The 17,737-nt window shown below is 52.0% G+C and overlaps 1 protein-coding gene across 3 annotated transcripts in view; it reads right to left on the bottom strand.

Annotated features, from left to right (window-relative positions):
• Positions 1 to 17,737, bottom strand: part of PEMT (phosphatidylethanolamine N-methyltransferase) — a 43,396-nt gene that overhangs the window by 14,774 nt on the left and 10,885 nt on the right. For all 3 annotated transcript variants that reach the window (XM_054843306.1, XM_054843305.1, XM_054843307.1), the window contains exon 3: positions 5,254 to 5,369. In XM_054843306.1, the coding sequence (XP_054699281.1) occupies positions 5,254 to 5,369 (116 nt within the window). The remainder of the gene's footprint in view (positions 1 to 5,253; positions 5,370 to 17,737) is intronic.

The raw sequence follows: 17,737 nt of genomic DNA, 5'->3' as shown, positions 1-17,737 counted from the left end.
GGGAGGGGTGGGTGGGCGGGCTGCGACCTACTTTAATCACATATCTGGCTGCTATCACAAGGATGTCTGCTGTCAGAGTGGGGCTAGAAGGTGCCCCCAGCTTTGGCAAATGGAAATTGAGAAAACAGGGCTTCCCCGACATCTCCCCACACTTGCCAGTGTGAAGCATGATACCAGAGGCACCTGCTCTCCACCCCAGCAGGGAAAAAACCCAAATCCACCAGCTCCGCCCTGGCCAAACTGGCAGATTTGGCCAATTCCTGGCAGGGTGCAAGCAGCCGTGGTGGCTGCAGTGGGGCTGCACAACCGCCACAGCACGTCACAGGGTTTTGCATGGGGAAGCCAAGGCAGCAGGCGTTGTTCTGCCCACCCACCCCAAATCAGAGACGCGCCTGCTCAGACACTCAGCTGTCGCTGCACACGTGACACTGCTTTGTGGGAATCATAGGAGGGTTTGGGTGGAAAGGGACCTTTAAAGGTCACCTCTTCCAACCCCCCTGCAACAAGCAGGGACATCTTCAACTAGATCAGGTTGAGCCCCATCCAACTCGACCTTGAATGCTTCCAGGGATGGGGCATCTACCACCTGTCTGGGCAACTTGTTCCAGTGCCTCACCACCCTCATCGTAAAAAAAAGTCTTTCTTGTATCTAGTCTGAATCTACCCTCTTTTAGTTTACCACATAATAAGCCACATGAACTGGAAAACCACTCAAGATGGTACCAAAGCATGGGGACGGAGATGCCACGTGGGTGGGCTGGCAGGAAGAAAGTGGGAACGAGGGAAATCGGCTGCAGGTCCTCTCACTGGGACACAGAGGGAACACCGGGCCAGGTTTGCACAGACAGACGCTGATTTATTAAACCAGAAAACGGCAATTACACCACCAGAAAACTTATCAAACCTGCAGCCCAAAATACATCCCCAAAGGCTGCATGGAGCACGAAGCAAACCTGGAAATACTGTATAAAGAGAGAAGCTGAACTTTTTAGGTCTCTGGGCCTCTCTCGGTGGCCCACAGTGAGCATATTTTGTAATCCCTTTCCCACAAAGGGGGGCAAAGACCTCGTCCAGCAAACTGGGTCACCGCTGAGAGCAGCCCAGCAGTGCTCCCTTTGCCTGATCCTAAAAATCAGCCTGGAAACTGGGGCTGGCAAATGCAATTGGGGCAGAATTGGGCCAGGGACCGGCAGGCAGCGAGGAAACAGCGGTGGCGTGGGCAGCCAGGGTTTCGGAAGCAGCAGCACCGCTGCAAGGTGCCGCGCTCGCCATGCGGGACGTCAGTCTGTCCCCCGTGCCTGAGGTTTTGTTCCTCTCGGCAAAAAGGAGGCAACGGGGGTAAAACCATCCAGTGGTGCCCAACAGCACACGCTGCAACAAAAGATCTCGTTCATTTGGAAAAAAAGCAACCCCAACAACACTAAAATCATCCTGCCGATACTACCGGCAATTGTCAGCCTGGTCATCATCTTCACAGCTTCTTTTGCCAATAATGACTTTGCTTTTCTGCCAGCACCGATGTGCGTGTTATTTAGGTCAGCTGGGGGCTGTGGCAGCTTCTCCCCCCACCTTCCATCTCGGCCGCCCGCTTTCCTCAGCCGGATGCCTGGCATCCACGCCAGCATGGACATGAGGTGCTGTTGGCCACCTGGGGCTTTTCCCAGCCAGCCATCCGAGATTGCTGGCAGCATGGCTCAGAGGGGACATCAGCTCCTTCAGGCCATGCTCAATTCCCATCATCAAACTTGGCCACTTCTGCACAAAAGGCCACGTGGTTCTTGGATCGATACCATTTACGCCATGCTCGTTCGTAGTACTAGCTGACAAAATTAAATAGCATTGAGCATAAAGGCGAGAGGCGCTACCAGGCAATGACAAACAACCCCTTCCCTGTGCAAAATCCCGTCCCAGGGTGGATTCATTTTCTTGGAAGAGTCAGCTCCAAGCGAGAAGCCTGTCCATGCAGGAAGCAATACCCAGTGGGTGGCATGAACAAAGACTTCACGTCAGCCGGCAGCGCAGTACCCACCGAGCACTTCGGCAAAGGCGCTGCCCTCAGCCCCTGTGGGGGTCGCTCCCGACGGAGGCATCACAGCCCTGGGCACCCCAAGACCCTCGCATCTGCAAACCCCCCCGTTCAGGGCGTGCACATGGGTGTTGCCTTTACAGCTCAGGCAAACACCCCGAGACCCATGAGGTGGGAAGTTCGTAAGCTCCCTGCCTACAAAACCACCAGCACACGCCTGCCCCAAGGTGGGGAGTTTGCCAGGGTGGGCAAAAGGGAGCGCAGGACGGCTCGGAGGCAGCATCGACAACTAATTGTAGAGCGGCTTCAGGGAAAGATTATCAACAACACAGTAAGGCAGGAGACAGCGACACTGGACGTAAGTCTGGAGGACAGTGAAGGTTGTCACGTCCCATGTCACACAGATAACAGTCATAAACCGCTGGGGTAGAGCGCACAGTGCAGACAGTTCAAAAGTTCAGGAATTGTTTTCACAGATAAGAGACTCAGTGATGGAAGTTCCCTCCTTCTTGCAAAAAGAACACGGCTGTAATGAAAATAATCGTTGCGCCAAAGCAATTAAGGATGCTTGTCTTGTGCAGTTGACTAAGCAGGTCCCCCCTGGTCACAGGTCATTCTGGATTGCTTCTCAGAAGCAAGCCAATGCTGATAATGAAGCTCAGAGCTGGGAAGCACCTAATTGCTTAACTGAGAACAAGACATTCGTCTTCTTACACCCAAGGTATCCCTTCAGAGCAAAGCTGGCATGACAGCATCACGGCGCTGACCTGGGGGTGGGACCACAGCAGACACCCCTGCGCGGGGCGGGCAGTGAAGCAGCCACACAGCCCAGCTCCCGCGTGCTTCCAGCCGCAATGCCAACCCACTCGTGAAGCTTCCATCTGCTCTGCCCTCCTCTCCTCCGCCCGCAGCTTGGAGCCTTTCAAAACCTCAGTTGCAAAAAGGAAGCAGGTTTTTAAAACCAAAAGAGACATCCCGTGGGCTTCTCAATCACTCCCTGGCAGGCCCCACCCACATAAAAAGTCCCCAAAGAGCACAGAGAAGAGTTTTAAAGGCTGGATTACAAGCACTGGGGGTGGAGGGACCCCCCGAGGCCTTTTCGCTCGCTATCAGCAGCCAGCATGCTCTGCGCAAGCAACCCCAACCGCTGCACGCAGCCAAAGCACGAGGAACAGTTTGTGCTTTGCTGTCTGGATTGCCTCCGCGGCGCTGAGGAGCTGAAAACCTGCTTTCATCGGTGTGCTCGACTACAAGCGATTCAGAAAATAAAGGGAAAAGCAAAATAGTGAGTGGGTGAGATGTGTCCCTCCCAGCATCACTGGTCACCGAGATGACAGCACCCGTGTCGTACGACCCATGAACCCCTCTGGCCAGCTGAACCCAGGGTTGGACCTGGCTGATATCTTCATGCAAGGAATAGGGCGAATCCTTCCCAAACAGCATAACCTCTCCAGGCTTGAGCAATAAGCCCCAGGCAGCCCTGGAGGATTCATTAAGCTGGGAACAGAAGCAGCAAGTCTCCCAGGTGCATTTCAGAGCAACTCCAGCAGTTGCTACTCTGATGACCACCCTGAAACCATCCCATCACTCCCACAGTTAAGGGCCTGCCTTGCTTGAACAGGCTCCAAAACCTGCTAGCCATCACTCAGGCCAAATTCAGTGCCAAGGAAAGGGAAGGGAATAACACAACTATGTTGAAATACATGGGCAAAATAAACTTCACACTGCAATCTTCTGAAGTGGCCTTGGCCATCGGGTGGGCTGGCAAGTGCAGTTGGCTGGTGTCTCATCCATGTTCTGCTGGGGTGAGCTGCCCCATCTTCTAGGGACCCTCCTCCAAAACCAAGGTCCAAGGAGGGCTTTTCCAGTCCCCTGGGTTGACCTTGCTGCCTCCTTCAGACCCCAAGTCACAGGCTGTGCAGGCATAGCTGCCCCCAATGAGCCCCACAGCATTCACAAACTCATGACATGGAGCAGAGCCAGGACAGCCAGCGATGCCAGCCCTGGTAGGGCACTGAGGGGTCTGCAGGGGGAAAACGTGATGTTGGAAAGCTCATCTGCTGGTACAGATAAGGCCTCTTTGGCCCTCCCAGCAGTTCCCCATCAGTGCCTCACCATGACCCAGCAAGTCTTGCTGACCCAGGAGCCAGCAGGACCACTGGGAATGGAGACTGTCCCTCCATCAGCTGTGATTTTAATTAAAGGCAGGCACAAGGCTTTGCATTGCTTCCCAGACAAGTGACTATGTCTTCTGTGCAAGAGACTGCCAAGGCATTCCTCAGCAAAATCCAAGCCCGCTGTGTTGCTAAGACATCAGCGGAACACATGCACGCCCTCCACATTGCCTGCATTCAACTACGGCCCCATTCACTGCGAGCGTTCTTACAGTTTCTGCAATAAGCAATAGCTGGGACAAATGCAGAAGGACAAGGGAAGGTCTTGGTGTCACTTCCAGGAAGGCAAAGCTCTTAAATACATGTGCAAATTCCAACCTGAGATCTCTGCACCTGGGAAATTACCCAAAGTACTAGATAACCCGTTAGCTCTGACCCTGGCATAATTGAATCTGGGAAATTTAGTAAGACAGTCTGTCTCTCCTAACAGCGTTGAAGATAAAGCCTACCAGATCGCAGATAAATTGCTGGCATTGAGGAAATCTTCTGCAGTAAACCTCTCTGCTGCACTCAGAACATCAAAGGACGTATTCCCATGGTGTACAGTGCATCAGTCATACAATACTATTAGCTAGCACAGGTGGTATTTAAAGAGATCGCAGATAAGAGTTTAAAGAGGCTGCTCGCTAAGTGCACAGATAATCCTGCTCTTCCACACAGGAAACTGCAGCTTCTTAAAAACAGGTTTAATTTTGTTTATGATTTTTATGAGAGAATTAAAAGTTTCTGCTGTTACATATGACCCATCCTGCGCAAACAGCTCTCCTGTCTCCTGGGCTGCTCACAGGGCAGGGGAAACCACCCCAGAGAGCAGAGCAAGGAGACCTGCGACACTCAACGGCTGTTGACACTGACGGTTTTGGCCACACCGCCTCATCCTTTGTCTTTATTACAAATTCTGGAACAAAACTGCTGCTGGCTGAAGGTATCCAGCCATGTAGGAGCAACACGCTGGGGCTGGATCCAGCACTGCAGAGCAACTATCCCCCATCCCCCCCGCCCTGCAGGGGCATTTCTGTGCATCCATACGTAGCAGCAGGGTCAGCTCCTTACCAATGGCTCCGCACACAGTTAAGCATCAGGATCACAGCGCCCAGGCAGTAGCAGGCAGCATATGGAGAGCCGAAGACTCGGCTGAGTGCTCGCGTTTTGTGCTCCCATCTGGCTACCTGAAGAGACAATAGAAAACAAAGCAGGTAATTGGGGGTGCTGGGGTGCATGCTGCCCCAGGAGTGCGAGCCCACAGCCTCAGCCCTACATGGGGACATGCACCATCTCTGTGTGGCTTTGTGCAAGAAGCAAGCAGAGGCCACTGATGGGATGAAAGCTGCTTCTCCTCCCCATGTCAGCCCCTGCTAGTCCTTGCATTGCCCTGTTCACCAGGCCAGCCAGCAAGCACCAAGATGCTGGGTCATGGGAAAAAAAACCCCTGCATATCAGTTTTGCAGAATATGTGGCTTGGCCAACATGTGCCCAAGGCTGAGAGCGTTGCTAAGGCTGTCCCCAGGCCACCAAAGCCAACAGACCCCTGCCATGGAGCCTAGTGTTGCTCTCCTAAAAGGAAAACAGATCCCTGAAGAGGAGATGGACCACAGAGACACCTAGCTCTCATTTTCTGGGCTTTGTCATCTCCTACATCCAGCCTTAGGGATCATACCTGGCAGGAACAACCCATCCCTGCCTACTTCCAGAAAAGTTTGCCAGTGCTCCCCCAAGCTCCCCCCAGACAAGACCTACCAGCTTTGCCCAGAGAACTGCTTCCACTTGTACAGGCTGAAGCAGCTAGCCACCTTTAGCACCCAGCAGTTGTAGGTATTAAGGGCTCATCTGCACTCCTCGCCCATCCCTGCAGGGCTGTCTCAATGCAATCCAAACCACACATCAGTGGCAGCCCAGGACTCACAGGCAGCACCCCCAGGGAGACATTCCCATCCTTTACAGCACAGCTTGCTCCGGCTGCCAATTTTAAGCTCCGTGTTCTGCAGAGCAGCAGAAGCTGGTGGGCCCCTGCCCAAAACGCCTCGCAGCTGAGGAAGCGCCCTCTCACCCTGCGAGGCTGCTGCACGCAGGTGGCTGGAGTTGCTCTCAAAATCCGCAGGGCTGGATCCACCCGAGTCACTAAATCCAGGACCCTCATTCCCAAGCTGATGAAAATCCTTACAGCTACTCTGTTTTCTACCTTTCCCATATCCCTCACAAAGCCATCGCTGTATTTATCACCTCTTTCAGGCTTCGTTTTCAGGCACCAAGCCTGGGGTTTGGATCAGACCCTAAATTCAAGCCAAGCAGAGCACACCTGGGCAATGAAGTGGGAGGTGAGAGTCAGCAGAACATCTCGGCACCAATTTGCTTCTGAGACACGGCTGGCACTTCATTAGCTACAAATGCACTTCACTCCCCTGCACGGAGCCTGGGCAGCTTTCGGGGGGCACCTGCAACCCAGCTATTCATCTACTCTGAATGCATTTGGTAATTTATTGGCTCTATTTGAGCAGAGAAAGACAGCTTTGCAGGTCCTGCTTTCTTCCCAGGCTGCTGTAAAAGCCCAAAGTGCTGCTGGTGGAGGGGGACTGCTGGCTTCAGGAGGGGAGAACGATGAAAACCTCTGATAAGCAGGGCACTGATTTCACATGCTGAGAGCTGATTCAATTAGTTATGCAATGATTGCTCTGAAATTACAAATCCACTCATGACAGAAAGAGCTGCTTCACTGCCTTTTTCTGGCTGGTATAAATAGTTTGTATTCTAAATTGAATTTAAAACACTGTGCGTCATGCTGCTGCTAAAATGGGAGCTGCTGCGAGTGCTGCGAGAGTGGAAAAAGAAATATAGGATGAGTTACCACCTTTGGAAAGTAAAAAGAAGTGACCATATAGGTGACTGAGTCACAGATGGAAAAATGCAGCCACGTGCCAGTTATCTGTACCCACTTCCTAATTCCCTGGAAATTATTCTGGTGGCATTTGCACGGATGGCAGGTCCTGGCTCATTTCAAGAGCTTCGCAAAGCATCTCAGCTGGCGGCAGAGCTGAAGCTGAAAGAGAAAGCAGCACCGCCGGGATCAGAGGGGAGAGCCCGCGTGCTGTTGGGAGCCATCGAGGCGGCCTTGTAATTACCCTCGCCTTTAGAAAGGCACATTTGGGCAGCGATGGAGCGAGGGGATGTGTATCCGTGCCCTTCGGGGTGGCAGTTGGCTCGGCTGCATTGGGATCGCTCCTAGCACAGCCCAGCTCACGCTGCATCACGTTGCTGCTGAATCCCCGGCTGGGACCGAGACGCCAACTTTTATTTAGCTGTCACAGCCTTCAGCTGGGACCCTGGGCTCCTTTCCGAGCCCGCGTGGGAGTCGTCGTGAGCAAAGCGGAGTGGGAGCCTGCGTGGGGCTGGAAGCGGCAGCGCCCGCCAGGCCCCGCAGCGATTATTTCAGTAACAATTAATTTGTTCCGGTTCTGGTTCTGTTCCTTGAACAACTAATTAATTCTGGCTCGGTTCTAATTTTCTAATTTTAGTCATTTCTAGCTAATATTAGCTCTCGTTCGACCCATGGCTAGGCAGCTGGCTTAGTGGTTTTATAAAATCATGAGCCAACGTGTTATTATTTACTGCATGATGGATGCAAAACGCTTTCAGCATCCTCCACGGCCGTGTGCAGGACAGGGCAGGGCTGAGACCGGCAGCCTCCCGGGGAGGGCTGCAGCTATTCCTGGTGTGCCGTTTGCTCTCCCAGCCGAGGCCGGCACCACGTTACCCACGGGAGAGCAGGGTTTTGCAGGGGGGGAGAGCCCCACACCGTGGCTTCAGGTCCTGGTGAGGGAGGGAAGGGAGCACTTTCATTTTTCTTCCAACCTCCAAGTTTGGAAACGGAGTTAATACAAAGTTTCCTGACTTACCCAAGGGTCAAAGCACTACAAAAATTCAAGACTCCTTTTCCAAAGCTCCCAGCCCTCTGCTTTCACTTTAGGATACTTGGTGAGGGCTGTAAGTAATTTTTTTAATGTTTCCCCCAATGCTTGTTATTGAAATAAATCAGAGAGCAGATGTGGCTGCAAAGCCAGGGAGTGCTCCTGGGTCCCATGTTCTGCCTTTGGCAGGCCATTTCGCCACTCGTCGAGGGCAGGCGCAGTTGGCTGATGTTCCCAGGGAATCGTCGCCTCCTCCTCTACGTAAATTTGGGGCTGATTTCTACGTAACCAAACCGAGCCATCTCCCCAACCGCTCGGGCAAGTGCGTAAACAAAAATGAAAGCACCAGCACACATCCCCAGCGGCTCGCCTGATGCAAAGATGGAAATGCTCTGAGTTTTCTTTTCTTTTTTTGAGCAGGCAAACCTTCCCAAGCCACCTCAAGAAGGGCCACAAATAGCCATTCAAAAAGCAATTTCATTTCACCCTCCTCAGCTGATCAACGGGAAATGCTCTTTATAGCTCTGTGCGCGGCAGACCATTGCCTCTCATTAATATTTAGTATTTGTTTCAAGGCAATTGATTATTTTTGTCTGCCATCCAGGGAAGCTGGCTTTTGAACACGCTACATTTTAATTTGCTCAAGCTCTGAAATAGAGACTTTGTGCTGTTTCGCATGACTCCATTTCTATATCTGGCTCACCCCAGAGATGGGGAACGAAACCGGATAGCCCAAAGGCTTGGGTCTAAGGGACGTTTTGCATCCCAATGCTAATCAGCCGGTCTCTGTCCTCACATCGCCCCATCGCCATAGTACCTGAAGAAGACCGTGCGGGTGCTAGCGAATTTAGCCTTGCAGGGATGGATTAGCAGTTCCCTTCAACCCAAGGGAAACTGAGGCACTGGAGTGAGGTGAGTGGCTGTTTCCCAGCTCTCCGGGGGGCAGGGTTGTGCCCACATCCCGGGAAATCCCAGACCCATCACCCACTTCTTGGGATGCTCTTGCCCTGGCCAAACTGTTGGCATAAAAATGTTCAGTGTCCAAGTCTGGGTTGGAGAAAAGATGACGGTGAACAGGCTAAGCTGCCTTCACTGTACCTGTCTCGCAGTCTTTGCCAGCATGAAGGGTTTTGCCCCATCACACGGGGTCTAGGAAGCAACCCACCGAGAGACCTAAAGCCCAGAAATTTCATGAAAAGCCCAGAGGAAGAATGATCAGCTCCGTGGGGCATGTCTGCACCCTGGTCCCAAGAGGATGGGTGCACTTAGAGTGAGCCCTGGATGCACAGGCAATTCAGCCCCAACTCAAAAAAATCAAAACCTTAAGACAAAACCGACCCGAGCAAATTTTTAAACTTTCTCCTTCAGCCTGACCTCTCCGAGGCCAGCCGTGGGGGTGCGTCCTCCTGCGGGTGCTGGGGCAGGAGAAACCCCGACTCTGGACTTAGGTGTCTCCCTGTGAGCATCTCCCATCGCAGGAGATGTGCCCTGGCTAGCTCGTAACCTGACGAAAGGGCAGGAAACCTGATGTTACCTTTATTTCACCTACGGGGACCAGAGGCACTGACCTGTTCCCCTGTATGAAAAATCCATTTTTCCTTTCCGATTCCCTGGAATCCCTCGTTAAACCATAACGACATTCTCTGCTCTCTGTCACTGCTTGGATGCTGGAAAACAACCCTGCTTGCAGCTACTATGTTTATCTAAAAGACAGGGAGGAAAAAGATACACCTGAGCACCCAAACTCCGAGTAAGGCGCTCCCAGGAGCGAGCAGGGAAGCAGAACCAACACAGAGCAGCTGCAATGTAAATGCACATCCGCCACCCGCCTGCGAGCACCGGGGCTGGCTGACCTTTGCCGAATGCCAGAGGAGCCAGCCTTTCTGGCTGTCCCGAGTGACCGCGGAGGAAATGAATGTGGCCTGACCTTATCCCTCCTAACGAACCGCACTCAAACCCCTCTGCAGTTGGCAGCGCTTAGTGCGGACGGTTTATTGCCCAAGTGCTGGAAGGGCAGCGCCGGCTGAACGCCACGGCCAGGCTGAAAGCTCCAGCCTGGGCTCCTGCGGCCGCTCAAGGCAAATGTCCGAGCGCTTGTGCTGCTTCTAGGTGAGAAAAAACTCTGCTTTTCTAGGAGACTGCAAACCCAGAAGAGACGGGAGAGGAAACTGCAGGGCTGGTCCTGGGGAGGACTGTGTGCGGCAGCCCCGAGGGGTGTGCAAGGACCACTCCTCCAGCTTGCCCGCGTGGCACTGGCACGGCATTGAGCCCCTGGCACAGGAACAACACTGGCCAAGGCTGGCGTATGCCCATGCACAGCCCTATCCAAAACACTGGCCCACCAAGCGCCCACCCCAGCACCGGGCACCAGCTTTCCAAAGGCATGTGCAGAAAACGCCCCGGGGACTGGCGTGCCGCTGGCAGCAAGAACACGATTAGCAGGAGCTCTGGGCAGCGAAGGCAGAAGAAAAAGAACAGAACAAACCATGGTTTAATTTGTACAAGCTGGTAATTATAGTTGCTATCTGTCTGAAATCTCTATTGAGTTTATTTAAATATGTTCTCCGTGAAGACCATTCAGACAGGAATTATCAAGGTGTTGCAGCAGAGGAGATAATGCCATGCAGTTTTCAACAGATCAAGGGCTGATTAGGAGGAATTAATTAGCTGCTTAAACAGTCCTTGACTCGCTGCAGCAATTAGCCGTCACCTCCCCGCAGTCACATTCCTTGGGCAGCAGCGGGGATATGAAGCACCCGTCAACAGAACTGCCTTCCCCGCACCGCTGGTGAGCACCGGGCCAGCCCTGGGTGGGCGCGTGGCCCTGGGAAGGTGCCCCAAACCCGTAAGGTTTAGCCCGTGGCCGGGGCTCGGTGGACGGGCAGCGGTGCGTTGGGCTGTGGTGACTCCCTTGCACCCACCCTGGGGCCCATCGCCTTCCCATCGCCGGTCGGTACACGTGCATCTGTTGTGACTCCCAACACGAGGCAGACAACGGCTGTCTTCCCTCTTCCAGCCTTTAGCAGGCCAGTCCCTCACGCATCCACCATCTCTTACATGCTATGAGCCACCAGTTCTCAGCTGCACTCCACCACTGGGGCCAGCTGATCATCCAGCAGCATTGATCCCACGTGCCATCACTTGCCATCCCTTTGGCAGGGCAGGGGCATCGCCCCCACCTCTGCGCATCCAAGTCGTCACCCAGCCTTGCTCCAGCCCTCATCCCACCCAGCCCTGCCCGCTGCAGCCCCTCCGTCCTGCCGCAGCACTGCTCAGGGACCTTTTGCTGCTCAGCCCCATCCTTCCCGGCACAGGACCTGTCTGCAGGGCACAGCCAAGGTGGGCAGCGGCTCCAGGGCTGGCTGGGAGTGGATGTCATGGTGCAAGTGCTACACCATGGAAAGAGCCGGTGTCAGAGAGCTGCCTGGGGAGAGCGGGCTGAGCTGTCCCTGGCCAGATGCTTTCCAGAGGCAGGAGAAGCCGGTGCTCAGGGGCAACCATAAGACCACCTTCTGTCCCTCCTGCCAGTGCAACACCCCAGGGGAGCCGGTCGCAGGCTGCCAGCTCCTGCCACCATCCCAACGGGCTCCACTTTGTTTAATTGCTTCCTGCCTGCACTGGGGAAAGCCAGAGCAGCTCTGGACTACCCGATCTAGAGACCAAGTTATTTCTCTGAAGGCTTCTCAGCTTGCAGGCACTCAATTACAGAGAGCCATGAGATGGTAATGGAGCCCGAAAGCTTTTTAGCAAATTATTAAAGCCCTGCAAAGTTCCCCCACTAAGTACTGGAGCAGCAGTTTCCAGTTCATGCAATTAAAACACTGAAGCGATATTAGAAGAGACAGGCACCATCTTAATGGTTTCATGTGAGCTGTAAGACAAAGCAGGCCAGAGACTGCCCACACAGCTAGTAAAGGTCTTTTTTATGGTAACGTACCAAGAAAAGATGCACCCAGAGAGGGACTGCTGATGGGCAACAGGCACTGGGCACAAGGGGTGACAGCCCTTGCCCATGGAGCTGGAGCAGGGCAGGGACTCCCATTGGAGCCTGGAGGCTCCGGGCACCCCGACCTGACGGACAGAGACCTGACACGTGTCCCAAGAGACGACGGGTTGACTCAGCCACAAAAGGTCAACCCAGGAGGCTACACCAGTTGGTTCTTCCCCGTTCCCATTTCCCCGCTGGTACGATGGCAATAACAGCTGTCAGCAAGCTGCAGCCGAGCAGGACGGCTTAGCTCATGCAGGTCTGCCAAGGGCTCTCAGTTTGGAAAGGAAGGCGTCAATTTGGTTCAAGGAAGACTTTTCCATTGCCTTTCATGGGCTCTGGATGGGGGGGTTGTTGTTTATTCCAGCCAAAAGCAACAGCAGCGGGGTTTCAGAGAGACGGGGTTTCGGTATGTAGACTGGCTATGCAGTGACACTGCGGCATGGAACAGCCAGCTGGAACAGCAGGGCTGCACACCCAGGTGACGGAGAGTTTCACGGAGGGAAAAAACGCACGTCTGCAGGCTCTCGCAGTGGAACCGGAGGCTTGGAAAGCACAAAAGGCTGCAAAAAAATAAGAACATCCAAGGGGCTGAAGAAGAGACCCACCTACAAGCAGAAAGCAGGGCAGGCTCCTCTCCAACACCAAGGGACAGGTTGGGGAGCTGCAGCGCTGAGACGAACCGGCGTGACAAATCCTTGCTGCCCGCAATGCCCAGCGCACAAACAAGCGAGTTAAGAGGACGAAATGCAAGTTGGAGCGCCTCTTCTAGTGACTCCCAACGAATGCCCCTGCCGAGGGCGTCAACGGGGTCCAGTCTGAGCACTTTGACACAGGGAGAAGAGTAAAGTGACTCCGCTTTAGAAGTGGAAAAGATGACTGTTAAAGAAACCCAGCCTGCCTTCACCATGTATGAATTTAGCCTAAAAAAAAAAAAAATCCCCCGGCATCCATCCTCAGTGAAAGTAATTGGACTGACATGGCACGGATCACCTCAGCTAACAGCCTTGAGTTGGGGAAACAAAACAAACCGGCAGGTAAACAGATAAGGGTTTCGTAAGGACTAGGTACGCTTTACCTCAAAGCCATCCCTTGAGATTACCTCCACATGAGTCTTTACCTTGAATCCACTCATGATAAAGAGCTAGATAAGAAATTTCATTTCTCTAATAGTGTTTAAGTGATTTGTCAAAGTACCATCTCATTAGCTGGCTGCAATAAAAAAAAGCCCCTGCTTAACGTACGCCCAGGCAGCCCAGGTCCGTTGATGTTCCATAAGCCACATCCTCTCCTCTTCAATAATAACAAAAATGACATTGAATATGGGCTGTATTTGCTAGCAATTTCCAACACAAAATCTGAACAGTTTCTCCTCAAGGCAAGGAGCTCATGATTTATGTCCAAAGAGCTGGAAGCTGCAGGTGATTTTGAGTAACCCAGAACGAGCTGTGTTAATGAATTTTGAGAGTGGTCACAGGGAGCCCTTGTGAGCAGCTCCCCGAGAGTGAAGGAGAAGGGCGATGAGCTCCAGCCACAGGGAATCAGGCTGCACGGCCCAAACCGACTCTCCCGGCCAACAAAACCCATGGAAAAAAGTAGTTGCGAAATAATGATTTCTCCAGAGCGCAGCACAGGATGGGGAAGGACCTTTCCAGTCCCAGTTGGGGACGTGGTGGGGACAGCCAAGCACCGGGAGGGACATGGGCTGCATGGGGGAACATGGAGCAGCCGGGACCCACCCAGCTCCTCTAGTCCAGTAATAAAACCTAATAAAATAATCTCCCAAGATTAGGGAAAGGCAGAGGCTGCCCCTGCACAAGTATTTGGGGGTCTGCTGGAACCCAGAGGGAAGGCAAGTGCTGCCAGATCAGCATCTTGTGCACAGGATGAGGAACCATTTTGCCTGGTGTTTTGCCGGATTTTTTTCCCCTCATCTTCCATGCTCAGATGACTTGGCCCACACTCAGCTTCCCATTGCACACACTTCCCATCCAGAAAACCACAAACCTCGTATTTTCATACATTTTTCTGAAGCTCGGAGCATTTTATCTGAGCAAAACAGGTCTGATTTTCTCAAGCAGTCCATAGCAGGCACCTTCCGAAACCAACCAGAAGCAAAGATGTGTGTCGGTCTCTCGAGCGATTGAGAATATTCTGCCCATCTCACATGCTGTATTTGCTTATTTATTTTTTTCCTCTGTTGCTCATACTCATGCAACACTAAAAAAAGCAAAGCCAGGGAAGGGAAAGTGCCTGAAGCGTTATACATTCAACCGCTTTACCGAAACAGGCCGTCTACCCAAAAGACCCATTTTCAAACAAAGCGATCCAACAATAGCACTGACAATGTTTGAACTGGCATCGATTTAGAAAGACAAGCTCTTTGCTGCACCACGCTGTCAGCAAGCGCTCAGTACAAATGCCACGTTACAAGACAAACGCCTCTTTTTTTTAAGACTTCCCTTCTATTTTCGCGCCTCTGCTCCGTTGCGTTATTTCCAAATCAGGCCCCAGATCCCAGCGGATCCACGGTGCTGAGGTCAAGTCCCTCTGAATTCGCTGCCAACTTCAACACCTTGGGTTTGGTTTCAAACATAGGGACAAAGCCTTTAATCTTCCTTTACAAAGCATCTATCCTGCTCTTCAAAGTTTTCCAACGATTGTTGGAAAGTTCAAATTTCTGGTTCAAATCACTATCGCCGTTGCAAATAAGGTCAGCCTGATTAAAAAACAGTTATTCTAGCTGGAATAAAAATGGACAGTCTTCACCAAGTGCATCCTATGTAAGAAAAATCCTCTTACTGAACTGAGACAAGCCTTCGCAGGCTCCAGGTAAAAGGAGACCGAGGTCACCAAACGACTCCGACATTTCTTGCAGCTTCTGATTCATTGCAAAGAGATCGTATAAAGCTATACCGGAAACGTCAGCTAATTCAAGTGCCTTTTTGCTTTCCTGTATGACATGTATTTAGTTGCAGATATGAGTTCGCGTACCAGAGTGAGCACTCAGCCCGGTCACCATGTCCCCAGCCAGCTGGACCTGCAGATGTGCCACCACCTGCAACCAAAAACTGGGGCTGGATGCTGCGGTATTTCAAGTCGGACAATTCTTCAAGCAGATGTGGCCCATGGAAGTGAAAATACTTTGGCTCTGTTGTCTTAAAGATTAAATCAGAAGCTCCGGCTCACCCAACATACAAGATTAAGAAGGAGCTAGCAGGACAGAGTGGGATGGAGAAAGGCTGAAGCCTCTCGAGACGCAAACACACCACACAACCACGCAGCCCCATGCGGAGGAAGACAGAGCAGCAGAGCTGTCCCAGCGCTGCCTGGGACCTTGTGTTTAATTGAGGGTTTTCAGACCTGGGCATCATCTTTGCAGTTTGCTCTTGTTAATAGGTTTGCTTGGATTCCAGCTCAGCCCAGCTCATTAGCCACACCGCCGAATCCGACACTAATTCTGGATCACTCCTATTGCTACAAATAAATAATAAAATTGCCTCCACGCAGGGGTTGTTTTCTTCCTTTCTCCCCCTAATGCAGCTCTGGTAGCATCTCATGTATCTGTTAATGAAGTCCATTATATCCAGAGTTTCTCAGCAAGTAAAAATTACAATCATTAGCCAGTGACTGACGAGAGACAGAAACACCATTTCTGCCCGGGCTGGCAATAACAGTACGCCAAGTACACGTCCCAGCGAGTCGAGCCTTAGTCTCCTGTAATATGGTACCCAATGTTCTTCATTAGCATCTCTCTTTTTAACAGAGCAAGACAGCGTCCTGCGGCAGGTCGTAATTACATGCAACAATTAATTCAGGGAGAAACAATGACGGGTGTCACAGAGACACATTTTGCAGCGAGGTTGTCAAAAGGTGAAGTGGAAGATGATTAGGAACATTTTAAAGCCCTGCCTAAAACCGAAAACAAAACAAGTGGAGGCACAACTGACAGCACAGTAGAGACATGACTGGTTTCCTTGTAAACTACTTTGTAATTTTTGTTTTAAATAGTGAAGAAACACAACAATTATTCTTTTGGTTGTAATACCCCAATGATGAGGACCAGCAGTCTTGGACCAGGACTTCTCGTGCCATTTGCAAAGAACACACAAAGCCAGCTCGGCTTCTCCCAGAGCTGCAGCCACTCTCTTGCTGCCCTTTTGTGAAATTAGGGTTTAATTCTCTGGAATAAGTCTGCTAATAAGGACTCCCAACACACCCATCCTCTGGACAGTGTGTACTCGCTCATCGCTCCCCCAGGGGCTGTGATGGGAGGAGGGATGGAGAAGGGGGGAGAAAAAAATAAATGCGCCTTGCAGAGCACTAAATACAAGAGAAATCTAATACCCCTTCGCAGAGTAGTGAGAGTTCGTTGGAAAAGAAGTACTGGTTGCACTGGCCACGCTCGGCAGAACGATTTCGGCTGGAGGGCCTCCCGTCCTCTTGCTGCTCGACATATCATGTTCCACGCTCCGTGTTAAGCCTCCCCTGGGAACATTTCCCACGGCGCTGAGGACACACATGTTTGCGATGCTGCTGTCGTCCCGGCGGCCAACAATAGAGAGGGACAATTTGATCTTTATGTAACGCAGGCAGCCGCGCGCTCTGTTCCCCTCTCCTCGGGGATGAGATGTTCAAACCGCACGGCACAACAAGTAATAACAATCTGAAGGGTTAAATACAATAATCAAACCCCTCGGGCTTGCTGGTGTTATCACGGGGGTTCCTGTGGGTGTTGATGGGTGTGACCACGTGCCCCGTGATATTTGTTCAATGCAAGAAACGTAACCCAAAAGCCGAGTGAACAATCAATCATCCCCAGACCCAGTGATCTGCACCCCAGGGGAGCCCCCTCCCCCTTTTGTAGCCTCAAAGCCCAATGCTGAGATGCACGTACGAGCCTTGCATGCAGTGCTCAAATCCTCTTATAGCATTTTACTCCATGCATTTGTACCGGAGTCCTGCACGGAGGTGGATGGGGGAGGCTGAGCAAGTCCTTGCAGCTAAGGATCCCTGCACATCCACACCAGGGACCAAAGCCTGACAGATACAGGCAGGAAAGTAATGTTCCTCAGTTGGGCAATGCACTCACTTTGGCTTCCGAGTACATCGGTCTCTGGAAAATGACTGCACGACAAAGTCCCGAAATGAAACTAATTCATTGCTGCTCTCCAGCCTTGGGAATCAAATGAGTAACTCTACAGTCATTAAAACAATGTCCCGGTAAAAATAAACAGGAAAGGGCACTTAATAGGAATGCTTCATAGTTAAAAATATTGTATCTCGTCTGAGGTCATTCAGTTTTTAATAGGAACAGCTATGTGTGGCCCAAGGTGATCTGATTTGGTATTACTCCAGTCATCTTAGGGGTGTACGCTGTAGTCACAGACGGATGGATGGGTTTTTTTCCCCAATTCAAAATCCTCCCCAGGATTTGGCAGATCGAGCATCTGCTGTTGGACTCACCACAGAAAACAGCTCTGAGGGAAGAGGCAGGAATAGGAACATCTGACGACATGGGGGGATTTGGGGTCCCTCTTCTCTTCACCCAACAGCACTGACGAGGAGGATGCTCAACTTTTCCTTTCTAAAAGGGGCATTTCTACAGCAAAGCAGAGGCTCGAGCCAGAGGCAGTCACACCGAGCA

This window comes from Grus americana, chromosome 15, assembly GCF_028858705.1.
Source record: "Grus americana isolate bGruAme1 chromosome 15, bGruAme1.mat, whole genome shotgun sequence".
NCBI classification, from domain to species: domain Eukaryota; kingdom Metazoa; phylum Chordata; class Aves; order Gruiformes; family Gruidae; genus Grus; species Grus americana.
The sequence above is the reverse complement of the archived record's forward strand: the minus strand, read 5'-3'. Positions and strand labels throughout refer to the sequence as shown.